General features: G+C 39.0%; 1 protein-coding gene across 7 annotated transcripts in view; it reads left to right on the forward strand.

Moving 5' to 3' along the window:
* The window catches only part of LOC140195097 (amyloid beta precursor protein binding family B member 2-like), a 287,117-nt gene extending 277,788 nt beyond the window's left edge, over positions 1 to 9,329 (forward strand). For 5 of the 7 annotated variants that reach the window (XM_072252813.1, XM_072252811.1, XM_072252815.1 and 2 more), the window contains 3 exons: positions 238 to 353; positions 1,119 to 1,301; positions 5,151 to 9,329. In XM_072252813.1, coding sequence (XP_072108914.1) covers positions 238 to 353; positions 1,119 to 1,301; positions 5,151 to 5,318 — 467 coding nt within the window. In that variant the 3' untranslated portion in view covers positions 5,319 to 9,329. The remainder of the gene's footprint in view (positions 1 to 237; positions 354 to 1,118; positions 1,302 to 5,150) is intronic. The other 2 variants (XM_072252814.1, XM_072252816.1) reach the window with 1 other exon arrangement.
* Positions 9,330 to 14,408: the final 5,079 nt, after the last annotated feature.

The raw sequence follows: 14,408 nt of genomic DNA on the forward strand, positions 1-14,408 counted from the left end.
TAACAGTAAACTCAACTGCCATATTCATTCTCTGGCTTTCCAGTCGGACAGCCACAGCTCATTGGGAGGGGAAACCAGTGGGGGAAAATGTAGAATATCTGCTGTGGATTTTGTTGAGACCTGTAGATTATTTCCAGGTTTCCTGTCTCAAAATCCTTTTCCCTGAATAAGCATTTGGCTGTTGTGTTGCAAGAATGAAAGGTATTAAGTCTTGCATTTTGTTTTTGTGATGGTCAGGAATTGAAATATTGAATGGAGCAATTGAGAGTTTAATGGCCACGACTAACAAAGAAGACTGGATATCTGTGATTATGAATGTTGCTGATGCCACCGTTACAGTGATAAGGCAGAAGGTAAGAACTGAGACCTTTGTTGAAGGCTGCAAATCCCTGTAATTCCATGAAACAATATCCTTAGAATATTTGTTAGTTATTTTTATGACTGTAGTTTGTATTGAAAAGCACAAAAGGAATATACCATTACAACAAAGCTTTCATAATTGCGTCAAGTATTTTATTGAAATTGTGTAAGTTGCTGCTTCTCCTGCTGATGGATATTGAAGTATCTTCATAATGATCTGTTCAACACTTACCTTTGTTTTTGCTTTATTATATTGTGCAGTAATGCAGAATACAAAGGTGACCTCATTAAAACCTATTGAATGGTGAAAGGCCTTAACAGACTGGTTGTGCAGAGGATGTTTCCTATGGTGGGAGTGTCTAAAACCAGAGGACAGAGCCTCAGAATAGAGGGGCATCCTTTTAAAATAGAGATGAGGAATTTCTTTAGCCAGTGAGTGGTGAATCTGTGGAAATCTTTGCCAGAGGCAGCCGTGGAGGCCAAGTCTTTATGTATACTTAAGGCAGAGGTTGATAGATCCTTGATTGGTGACGACATGAAGGGATACAGGGAGAAGGCAGGAGATTGGGGCGGAGAGGGAAATTGGATCAGCCATGATAAAATATCAGAGCAGACTTGATGAGGTAAATGGCCTAATTCCCCTCCTATATCTTATAGTCTTATGGTTTTATATTGCCCAAATTTTAACCTAATGCGTTGCTGAGGAAAAAATTTGGTTCATTTTATATAACAACCAACTTTATTCCTAACACTTGGAGCAGGATGAAGATGAAGTCTTGTTGGAGTGCCGTGTTCGTTTCCTGTCATTTATAGGAGTGGGGAAGGATATCCATACCTTCGCCTTTATTATGGACACAGGAAACCAGCGTTTTGAATGCCACGTCTTCTGGTGTGAGCCAAATGCAGGAAATGTTTCTGAGGCTGTGCAGGCAGCATGCATGGTGTGTACACTTTGAACATGGTTTTTACTTTCCTAACCTGGCCACTCCAGTAAATAAAAATGTTTTACCTTAAATCATCTAAAACATTGCTGTTGGAACTCAAAACAATATATTGTCTTCAAAATCTAACATTTTTTTAAGGCCATTTAGAAATAAATATTTATAACAACAATTTGCTTCCTGTCAAAGTCGTGGGCCACTGTAGAGTAGCGGTTAGCGTGATGTTATTACAGCTTGGGTGAGTGTTCAATTGCAACGTCATCTGTAAGGAGATTGTATGTCCTCCCCATGAATGCATGGTTTCTTCCTACAGTCCGAAGATGCAGGTTAATTGGTCATTGTAAATTGTCCCATGGTTAGGCTAGGGTTAAATGGGAGGATTACCAGTAGTGTGGTTGGAAAGGCCTATTCTGTGCTGTATCGCTAAATAAAATAAAGTTCTACCCTTGGAGAAATTTTACAGGGAAGACTTCTTAAAGAAAGTGACAGTTCCCCAAAATGTGCTGTGCTCCTGATAATGTCATCAACAGAGAGAACCAATTAGTTACTTTTTGACTGTTAATGGATCAACAGATTGCACTGTTGTCAAACTGAAGAGTTAAGAATGTACATCACACTAAGCGTAGTGAATCATGGAATGTTTCTGTATCTCACTGATTCCAGTGACTCCCTCTATTTAATGTACTGGAAATGCCACCAGCAGCCCTGAGCACAGATCAAAGCATCTGTGCATTGATATCTTTAGTTTACTAATGAATCCATCTATGGCCCAGGACTGTCGCTGGCTACCAGGGATTGAACCACAAATCAGCCTGCTCCAACTATCACTTTTGCCTAATCACCCCCCACCCCACCCAACCACAATAATTTTCCACAATTCCTCCCCCATCATTTTTCCCTCAGCTCTGTGGCAATCTAATCACTGACTTGTTTCCAGCTGGTCAGTGCACAAATCTGTCTGCTTAATCGTGCAGGTTACAATTTAACCCTTCTTAAAAGGAGAGGTTACCATAATGATTCCTTTAAACAAGTATGAATGCCCCATTTTCTCCTTTTTATGTGTTTTGGGATGAGGGCAAAATATTGTAGATATTTAACATATCAAAATGGATGAGATCCAATGTCTAGGCTTTAGGGTCTTATTGAACAGCACAGTTGTGTCATATTTCATTGCTGAAATATTTCCACACAAAACCAAGAACCTTTAGCTCATGATGTACCCAGACTGCTGGGATAGGGTTAACAGCACATTGTCTTGGCTTCAGAATCAAAAACCAGCATCTTGCTCTGATATTCACAGCCATTCTGGAATTAACACTTTAAGATGATTAATTTTAAATGTTTTCACTTTGTTTGACTGTGCAGCTTTATTAGAATTTAAACTGTTTTTGCATTGTAAGAATAATAAAATCATACAATTTGGAAGCAGGCCTTTTAACCCACACATTCTGTGCTGAGCATCAACTGCCCATCTATACTAATCCCATTTACTAGCATTTGATCTATATCCTCCATGTATCGGCAATTCAAGCGCTCACCCTGCCTCCACCATCCAGTCAGCCAATGCATACAGGCTCCTACTGTGGCCTAACTAATGCTTTACAAAGTTGTACCATAACCTTCCTGACCAGATAATGACACCCCACTTAATGAAAGGAATTAAACTCTTGCCACCTCAACTACTTTATCTACCCATTCTGCTACCTTCTGAGATCCTTTGACTTGTACACTAAAGTGCCTTAGTTCATCAATACTCCCTAAGTTCCTACCATTCAGTGTGTAAGCCCTATAGGTATTAATCGTTCAAAAATGCGTCACCTTACTATCAGGATTAAATTCCATATGTCATTGCACTGCTCATCTTGGTAACTGATGAATATTGCCCTATTCATACTTTCAGTAGCACTAACTTTGTTGTCACCTGAAGACCTGCTAATCATGTATCCTGCATTCATATTCAGATTGTAATGTAAATGACAAACATTAAGGCTATGTCCACACTACGCCAGATAATTTTGAAAACGAAGCTTTTTTTCTTCGTTTTGACCCTCCATCCACACTAAAGCGGCATTTTCATCCCCCGAAAACGGAGATTTTCAGAAACGGTCTCCAGAGTGGATAAATCTGAAAACGCCTAATATCCGTTGTAGTGTATACAGGGTAAACGGAGAGATTTAAAAACGCTGTCATAACAACACCACAACAACAATGCTTTTTCTGCTTCTGCCTGGTACTGCGCAAGCACTGCCATACGGCTGTTATAACGTGCAGTTGGTGTGAACGGCGTGAGAGTTAAATTGTAAAGTGAGCTTGTTTGACTATTTAAAAACGCTGTCATGACGTGCCGGAACAGATGGCCGCAGCGCGGCATTTCGTTGTTTTCTTGAACGCAACCCCCCACATAACCTAACAATTTCAGAACAGACGGCAACGAGACTGAAGCCAGAAGAGTTAGAAATGTACTCACCAAATACTTTGAATAAATAAGTATACTCACTTTGCCCTGTTTTCTGTCCTTGCCTGTATGAAGGTGGTTTACCTATTTATGCAAGTACTTCTCTGACAGTAGATGTGTAACAGCCTAATGCAACATTGTATGGAAACACAAGATAACACTGATGCAGACATGATTTATACATTTAACAAGGTGCTTTATTAATGCGACAGAGTTAGTCAGTTTTTCAATGTTCGCCGTCAGCCGGGTCATACTGCCCGTGAACTCCCTGTCGGTTGCCTCCATACACTCCAGTATTTGTTTTTTTTTTAGTTTTAAGTCCTCCTGCGCGAGAGCCAAGAACAATTCCTTTGAAGTTTTTCTACTCTGTAACTGGACAAACGTGCACCAAGTAGACCATTTCCTCTTCGCTTGTTTCCTGTGTGTCCTGCGCATGCCCAGTAGGAGGAGATTCGCCCAAATATCTGTCTAATGTGGACAGAGATATTTTGAAAAACGCATAGTGTGGACGCCTATCGTTTTTACTCGAAACCGGCGTTTTCAGAATTATCCGGCATAGCCTAAGTTCATTGCAGCAATCCCTGTGGTACATCACTGGTCCCATGCTATCAATCACATAAAAGAACCCATCATGATCATCCACCACTTCCTGTTACCGTGCCAACATTAGATCCAATTTTACAACTTGCCTTGGATCCTGTGGGCTGCAACCTTTGGACTAGTCTCCTATTTTGCACTTTGCAAAGGCTTTACTGAAATCCATGTAGTCTATATCAACTGCACAACCCTCATCAAAACATTTTGTTACCTCTTTGAAAAGCTAGATCAAATTGGACAGGATGAACCCCTTAGAAAATGGTTGCTATCTATAATCAATCCCTACCTTTCTATTATTGATTAATTCTGTCCCACAATTTTTTTTCTAATAACTTACCCAGCACTGACCTTCAACTTGCATGCTTCTAATTTCCTGTCTTTTATCTGTTGCCCTTTTTGAATAAGGGTAGCCTATTTGCTGTCCTCCAGTCACTGGCAACTGTGGCAAGTAAAGATTTTAAAAATCTCTATCAGGTCCCCAGTAATCTCCCTTGCCTCTCATAGCAGCCCAGAATACATCTCAACTGGCCCTAAATATTTTTCCATCTTTAAGCCTGCTAAGACATCTAATACTACTTTTATAATATCTGCATAAATACAGAAAAGTAATAAGTACTTGGTTTGTTTTTTAACACCTTTTTGCGTTAAAACTCAAACATACAATTGAAAATATTAAACAAAAGTAAATCTTTTCAACAATTATGTTCAGGCCGTAAAAATATTTACAGTATTATCATTACTTCTGATTACCTTAAAAAGTTAGCAACAACTAATGCGCTTTTGTGTCTGATTTACAGCTTCGATATCAGAAATGCTTAGTAGCAAGACCTCCTCCGCCAAGGATGTGCCCTACAGGTCCACCAACAGACTCTGTCACAAGGCGTGTCACAACCAGTGTAAAACGTGGAGTTTTGTCTCTCATTGACACTTTGAAACAAAAGCGGCCGGTATCTGAATCACCATGAAAAGGACCTGGATAGATCCTTTTAGACGCCGGAGTCTAGTAATAACTGACATAACACATGATCCATGCAGATCTTGGGCCTTCAAGTTATATATGCTGATCCTCTTCAACATATATTGTTTATTGTCAGATTTAATGTAAGCATGTTATTTCATTCCTTATCATGGCATCGTATTGGGGGGCGCATGAATAACTTTCTGCTAACAGCATTTGAGTTCATTAATTGATGGAAGGTGTCTGGAATTTCTGTAAGCCCTGGACTAAGTGGTGCCTAGTTTGTCTCACTGACTACTAAAGCCGGAATTCTCACAATCAACATGACACCAAAAGTATTTAGTAATGCACTTTTTTCTGTCACTGACACTGGTGTAACATAGTGGTGTATAGACTGTAGTAGAACTGATTCCTTTGACACAACAGAATCCTGTTGGCCATTGCAGTTGTGTTATCACATGTACCGACTAAGGTGATCAAGAGTGAACCCCTGTGATTTATCTGTTTGTGGAGAAAGTACTAACTAAATCAAATTAGACCAACATTGAAACATAGGAAAAAGTAGTTTGCCAGTTTTGGCAGCATTGATAAGATCATTTCATAATCATTTTCCATTTTCCCTGTAAACTAGAGCAACAATTAGCCACAAACTTATTCTTAAGTCTAATATTTTTCCATAATGATTTATTCAGTTTTATTTTAAAAAGTTACATTTTTGCCAATTAGAAACCATGAGTGGATTGGTGTTGGTAGATGAGCCATTCATTGTTGTATTCTGCATTATTGCCTTATGTAATATTAATTGGAAATATGCCAAGAATATTTGAGAGTATTCCAAACCACCATGGAATAGAGTTTGGCTGTTCATTAAATACCATATTTATCTAACCTAGCTATTCAGTATAGGCAAGTTACCAGTACTTTCCTCCTGCAGTGGGATGGGAAAGATGAGAGTGCTCGGGAAGGAGCGAAGAGACTCTACTGAAGATTCTTCTATAAAATTTAGATTTAGTCACAATGTTTCACAGATCACAAAACAGGGAAAATTAGGATCATCATATTTTAATTGTACTGAATGGACAAATTGAATTAAACTGCTAAATGCTTTAAACAAAGTCAATTATGAACATTTGTGGAGGTTTTTTTTGTAGTAGAATGAACTGAGTTGAGTTCCTTACACAGTTTTCCGTTATAGAGCAACTGTTGTTGCAATAGTGCCAACTCAATTGTCTTAATTCAAGCCTAAATGAATAACAGAATTACTAAATATAGAGAAACATAACAAATTTATGTCTTTCATGTAATGAAGAGAAGGTACATTTGACTGATCATGGCAAATAGGTTTCAGCTGAGATGAAAACTGCTAACAATACAGCATCCAAATCAAGAGAGTGATGCTGACATAAAAACTAACAGCAGTTGTAACCGTGGGGATGAAGGTTCCTTACCTGTGACTGTGAACATATGCATAATTAGTGAGTGACCAGTAAACCCAAAGAGCTAATAAACAGATTTCACTTTCAGATCAATTTACCTCACAGAACGGTGGCGGGTATATCATAGTGTATTATCTGTAGCTAATGCTTTTCAAGGAATCCCAGTCTCACTTCCTATTTTAACTGTATTAAAAAGTTTTGCTAGCTTCAAAATCAGTTAACACTGATGTTTGTGTTCTCTAATTTCTTGCTGTATTGGGCAAAATGTAGATGTTTTTGCTAGTCTCCAGCTGTTTGGAACGAAAAATTCAAATTGTAAGCTCCTGTTAAAAGTCCAGTTTGCATTGTTGTTGTTGTTGGGAGGAAGAAGATGCCCATAATTGCTTTTCTCAAAATGTCTGCAAGCTGCCAGTGCACAAATGGAAGCTGCAGATTGTAGAAGAATGTTGTATGTTACATCAGAGATCACAAAACGTGCAGGTAGTGCTTTTATAAATATTTAAAATAGACATTACAGAAGAAACAAATGTGTTAAACAATGCAAATTGGATTTGACCAAATGCTCTGTATTTGGAAGTAATCTTTCTGTTACTTTGGTAAAACAGCCGTAACCAAGCCATTCTTATTTCTTTTTGTTGCTATATAAGGTAAAACTTGTAGAAGAATATTAGTACTTATTTTTTATTTTTTTAACAAGTAGACAATCTGTTGTAACTAGATTTTAGACATTATCTATGCATCCATTATAAGCAGTGACTTCCTAGAAAAATTGCTGCGTCACTGCTTTGCATGCTATATAGCTATTGTAAGCAAGATAGCAAGTGAATTTTAAAAAATACATTACTGAAGATATTTTTTATTTTATTTATTGTATTTTATATTGAACTTTGCTAATTATGTTGTATTATGTTCTATTGTAAGTTTTCACAGTGTAGCTAACACTTAATTAATCTCTAAATACTGTAGACTGACACATTAGATTTTGTATTCATTCATTACAGTGAGCCAAAGTACTGTTGTGATACAGGAACAAAGCCAGCTTAAGGGTATTTTGGTTTATAGTAATTGTAGGTCTTGAAGTAAGTAGGGGGAGTTGATCATAGAACATAGAAAATTACAGCACGTTACAGGCCCTTTGGCCCCCAATGTTCAGATCAGATAGGCAATTATTGATTTATCCTTTTGTGATGCTGGACCCTCCTACCTGTTTTAATTTTATGCACATGGACATTTTTTAATATATTGCAAGAACTTAGAAGCTTCAAAAATGATTTTGCTTATCCCAATTTATATTATCTTATCATTATTTTGGTATTTGTACCTGTTACACCACATGTAAGCTTTCTCATTGAAACCAAGTAAATGTGGAATGTAATCATGGATTCTGCGGATGGCTGTCTGGCTTTAATATTTTGTGCAGAGATCTGATGAGCAGCTTCTAATTATGTAATTTGCCCTCTGATTTCTAACATTTTACAAATCAAATGTAAACCCCCTAAGGCCGGCTCTGTTATCCAATTCCTTTAATCTGGAGTACTTGCTAGAGTACTGATCAGAGAAGATTGTACTGCTGCATTTTTGTGTCCCACTTTCTCTCCCTACAAATATGTATTGCTAACTTAAGAGTGCAGGGTGTTCAGCTATTATGTTCCAAAGATATGATTGGCAAATATTGTAATTTTTCCTAAAATTGCATTAGACTAATTTGGAATTATGCATATGGTACTATAATAAAAACAGAAAATGCTGGAAACTCTCACTACTCGGTCAGGCAGCATCTGTGGAAAGGGAAACTGAGTTTATGTTTCAGGTTGAAAACCCTCCAGCATCTACCTATGGTACTTTTTTTACTTAATGGTTCATTATCCCAGTAACCAGTGTGCCATGCTGCCAATCAGCCTTGGACCCCAGAGTTCATACATCCTTTTCAAAGTTACAATGTGCTCAGTGGCAGCAACAAAGTCTACTTGATTCTGATCGTATGTACAGAGAACATCTGCTCTCAGAATGCTGAACCATGACTGGTTGGACTTCATGTTGCACATTAACTGACTTAAAATGCATAGTATTAGCAAAACAAGTTGTCTTAAGTGTCAGCCAAACAGACAATGGACTGCTGTTATGAATACAAGCTGCAGTGAGGGTACTCTAATTTGATACGATTCCAAGGCCCTCCTTATGGTACAATGTTGGTCCACAGTACACAGCAGGTTTAACATATGGTTGTCATTCTGCCCATCTATTAGTGTTTCTTGGAGTGACTTGCGTTCTACATTCCAACCGCTGCTGAAGATGTGGATTTAGCTTTGCTCTCAGCAGCCCTGCAATCTGTTTGGTCATCTTAAATATAACGTTGCTATGAGCCTGAGCTGGGCAGCTCCGAAGCCACTGAAGCCTGGTATTTAATTTTTATTTTAATCCTCAACTATGTACATTTACTGTTATGGAAGACTTAGAGCTGTATATTAGGCCGTTAAGCAACTGATTTACAGTATAATAGCTGTTCTATTCTGCTTCCCACTGATTTTCCACCTGTAAATGTAATCCATTGTGAGAATAAACTGCATACATTGAACATTGAATTTTGCCTCTGATTTAGCAACTGATCATCTTTATATAAAACTCATTCCTCATCTCAACAGATACTATCAATAGCTCAGATGTGTTGTATTTCTGCATCTGCATTTACATGGATCCAAGATGATTGTGGAAAATTAGAAATAGCCATTTAGATGTTTATTTTAAGGAATCAGGACACTTTCAGTGTTATGTGTGTTTTATTTTACATTAACAAGATAGAAATTTTAAAAGCAGAGTTAATTGCAAAACTAAAGATCCAAAAGGGTTCTCTGAACTTTTCAACAACAAAAACAAAATGCTCGGACAGTTCAGTCACTGAAAATTAACAAGATCAAAGTCTAGGAGGCAAAGCACTGAAAGACCTGGATTAGATAGACTTGAAAACCACAGGAATATTTCTAACTTGCTGTTGGAAAGTATTAATTTTTCACAAACCATAAAGATAAACTTTCACTTATATTCTCTTAGAAAAGTTTATGATTTGTGTATAAAAGATTATGAGGCTGCTCTGATGACTCCAAGTCAGAGAGATTTGTTTTTTTTTGCTGCCTTGACTAGTGTAAAGATGGTAATCTCTAATGATAATAAAATAGGTGAATGTAAGTGAATAAGTGAAATTCCAATAATCCATATCTGATTTTTTGGAAATTCTGATGGTTCTCCACCTTGCTCACCAGGTTTATTTTCCAAGGTTCTGGTTCTTATTTAACAGATTCCATAGGAAATTTATTATAATGCCATGCAGTTTTTAAAAAATGTGTATCAAATGTGTGCTGGGTTATTAATGGTATAACATCCAGTAGCCCAGAAGGTCTTGTCAGTCCAGTACCACTGAGCAAGGAGTTTGTATGTTCTCTCTTTGACTGCTTGGGTTTCCTCCCACATTCCAAAGACGCACAGATTAGTCACGTGTCTAATTGGGTAGGGGCCTGTTATGGTGCTGTATCTCCAAATTTAAAAACAATAGCTGGAGGGAACAAATGTGGCAATGAAAGCGAGATAACAAGCCATAATAATAATAGGCACAAATGACAAATCCTCAACAGATGAGGTGGTATCTGTAAAGGGAGAAACAAAATTAATGCTTCTGGATGGATCTTTCTTCAGAATAGATTCTACCAGAGATGCTAAGTATTTACAGCATTTTCTGTTTGAATTTCTAGCAGCTTTCGTGCTTTGGCTTGGGGCAACTAAAGAGGAATGCTACCAAATTATATCAAAAAATTAACATTTTAAAATTTGATCTCTTAGCAATCAATGTTTGTAGAACAGGAGGCTGACTATTTGGCTCACTGAGACAGTGTAAATGGTTATACGAATACATATTTTTAATTTAATCATTTTTAGGATATAAGTGATGGCAAGGCCAACATTTATGGATGATCAAATCTACTCAGCTTTTTTTCTCCAGTCCTGCCGAAGCCTCTCAGCCCAAAACATCGACTGTACTCTTTTCCGTAGATGCTGCATGGCTTGCTGAGCACCCCCAGCATTTTGTGTGTGTTGCCTGGATTTCCAGCATCTGCAGGTTTTCTCTTTTTATCAAATTTATTGACTATCCTTTATTTCCTGTGAGAAGGTAGTGTTGAGCCCAATTAACTGTTGAAGTACTTCCAGGGGGGTCTTTAGGTGAGTACTCAAGGATTTGTACTCAGCAACTATGTAAGAGTAGTGATATTTCCAACTAGGGATGGTGTGTGATTTTGAGGGGAACTTGCAAGTGATGAAACTTATCCACATTACAAAGGTGCTAGTGGCCATAGAACATGTAGATATGGATAAATCACTGGGGTCTGACCAAGTGTATCCTTGGATGTTGTATGAAGCTAGGGGAAAAAAATTGTTGGGGCCCTGGCCTGTATCTTCCTCAGGCACTTGGTGATGTAATGGAAGACTGGAGGGTAGGTAATCTTGTATCAGTACTTAAGAAGTACTGCAAGGACAAGCTAGGGGATGACAGGCTGGTGAGCCTTGTATCGGTGGTGGAAAAGTTATTAGAGAGGATTCTGAGAGATAGGATATACCTGTAGTTGGAAAAGCAAATACTGATAGCTGGTAGTCAGTATGGCTTTGTATGTGGGAAATTGTTATCTCACAAATTTGAATTTTTTTGAAGCAGTGACCAAGAGGATTGATATGGGCAGGGTGGTGGATATCGTCCACCTGGATTTCAGCTGCCTTTGACAAGGTCCAATATGGTAGCCTGCTCTGGAAGGTTAGGTGACATGGGATCCAGGCGAGCTAGCCACTGGATACAAAATTGGCTTGGTGATGGGAACCAAAGGATTTTAGTGTTTAATTGCCTTTTAGATTGCAGACTTGTGATCAGTCATGTGATCGAGGGATTGGTTCCGGGTCCACTGTTGTTCATCATTTACATTAACAATCTGGATGAGAATATAATTGGCATGGTTAGTAAGTTTGCAGATGACACAAAAAATTGGTAGCATAGTGAACACCGAAATGAAAATTACGACAGTATCTAGAACAAATGGGAAAGTGAATAAGGAATGACAGATAGAATTTAACTCCAACAAGTGTAGTGTTGAATTTTGGAATTTTAAACCAAGACAGGATTTGCAGAATAAATGCAGGAGTCATAAAACAGACAGTCCTCGAGTTACATGTACATAGTTTCCTGAAAGTGGTGATGCAGGAAAACAGCATCTGACAGATTCTCGGCCTCTGAACTGTTGGTGTTTATAGGCATTTGTGTTTGGTCCAGCTTAAGAGTCTAATCTAGTCATTGGTATTGAAGATGAGGTAACTTGATGATAATGCCATTCTTTCAAGGGTCTCAGCCTGAAACAGACTGTTTATTCCTCTCCATAGACGTTGCCTGACCTGTTGAGTTCCTCCAGCGTTTTGTGTGTTACTCCAAATTTCAAGGGTAGGGAGTTATGTTGTCTCTTGCTGTGGATGGTCTTTGCCTGGCACTTGTATGGTGCAAGTGTTACTTTCAGCTCATGACTAAATGTTATTTAGGTGTTTAGGTGTATGAACTGTGCTGTGTGTGAAGTAACACACATGAAATGCTGGGGTATTTCAGCAGGTCAGGCAGCATCTGTGGAAATGAATAGATAGTCAATGTTTTGGACCGAGACCCTGAGAAGGAAGGGGGAAGATGCCAGAATAAAAGGGGGAGGGGAGGGAAAGGAGGCTCTCTGGAAGGTGATAGGTGAAGTCAGGTGGGTGATAAATGTCAAGGGCTGGAGAGGAAGGAATCTGCTAAGAGAGGAGAGCGGACCATAGGAGAAAAGGGAGGAGGAGGGAACTCGGGGTGAAGTAATAGGCAGATAAGAAGAGGGAAAACATTAGAGTGGGGAATAGAGGAAGGGGAGTGGGAATTTGTTTATTGGAAGGAGAAATTGATATTCATGCTACCCAGACAGAATATGAGATGTTGCTTCTTCACCCTGAGGTTGGCCTCATCTTGGCACAAGAGGAGGCTATGGACCTATGCATTGGAATGGAAATTGGAATTAAAATGTTTGGCCTTTGGGAAGTCCTGTTTTGTAGTGGATGGTGTGGAGGTGCTCGACGAAGTGGCCCCTCAATTTACAATGGTTCATTGTGTTGTGTGTGACATGGGCTGCTTCATTTGCTGAAGAATCACAAATGGAACTAAATATTGTTCAGATGTCATTGGACATCTCCCCCTTTGACCTTATGATGCATAGAAAATTATTGATGAAGCAGTGATGTCTTGGGGCTGGAAAACTGACCTCCAACATAACCGTCTTCCTTTGTGTGAGGTATGACTCCAGGTATTGGAGTGTTTTCCAATGGTCATGTACTCTTTTCCACTGGCCAGGAAAATTTGCTGAGTGTTGTCAAGAAAAAAATGCATGCCTAAAAATCTGCAATAAAGTGATTGTTTAAAGATTTTACAGTGGAAAGACATGGGAAAAGAATTCCAAAGCTTGGTTTAACTGGCAAAAGATGTGAACATAAATTCTGGGGCAAGGATGATTCCTGGATGCATGAAGTCACAAGAGCTGTAAGTCTGATTAGAGTTAGGGCGACAGGCAATGTGCTTTGGAGGAACTCATTAACTGAGGATGTACAATGTGGGGAGGGGAGTGTGGTTAAAAAGCAAGATTGAGGTAGGATTAGAGATGAAAAAAGGGCCAAGTTATTTGCTGTATTTGACAGAGATTCAGAATCATTTATTTATCACATGTACATTGAAACATAGTGAAAATGCATCATTTGCATTAACAAATTACACAACCTAAGGATGTGGTCAGGGAAACCTGCAGGTGTCACCACAGATTCCAGCACCAACATAGCATGCACACTATGTTAAGCAAAAGAAGCCCCTTCCCTCTCCCATCCAGCCACCCATTCATGTACATAGACAACCCTCCAATCCCAGGACAGCCCAGCCTCCAGTCGACTCATAGACATGCAGACATTGGTGTCCAACTTGCCCAGTTCACTTACAGACTGGCTGACCCAGGCTTCGACAATCAGGCCTCAACTTTCAGACTTCTGATTGACTGCAATTTTCGCCGACTTGTGTAACTCATAAATTGGCCTTCGTACCTCACCGTCTGCGTGGACCTCCGATCCTGTAGTAGACACATTGACTTGGGGGGAGGGGCAGGCCACCAGCCCTTGGCCTCGCTGGTCTTCATGTACTGAGCTTGCTGGTTCGCTATCAGTCCACAAATATCTTTCATCCACAGAGCATTGGCCTGACTTCTAGCTCTCCACATCCCTGTCCCTAAACCTTAACCTGACCTCTAACCCTTCTCTCTGTCCACAAAACCATGTCTACGTATCTAAGAAGGAAAACTGAGCCATGACCTCAATGGAGACTGCAGTTCAGCGCCATCTTGACCGGAACCTGAATGACCAGGTTGATAGGTCCTTGAGTAGTTTAAATGTTATGGGACGAAATTGGGAGAATGGGGTTGAGAGAGAGAAAAAAATCATCATGATTGAAAAGCTTGATTCTGATCCTAATTCTTAATGTCTAAGAAATAGATTATCCTTCTGCTGGAAAGGATCCAGGTTCAGAAATGGAATGAAAATCTGTTATACTGAGAGGGAGTTGAAGCTCAATCTTCTTTTTT

This window comes from Mobula birostris, chromosome 3 (assembly GCF_030028105.1).
Source record: "Mobula birostris isolate sMobBir1 chromosome 3, sMobBir1.hap1, whole genome shotgun sequence".
In the NCBI taxonomy this organism is placed as follows: domain Eukaryota; kingdom Metazoa; phylum Chordata; class Chondrichthyes; order Myliobatiformes; family Myliobatidae; genus Mobula; species Mobula birostris.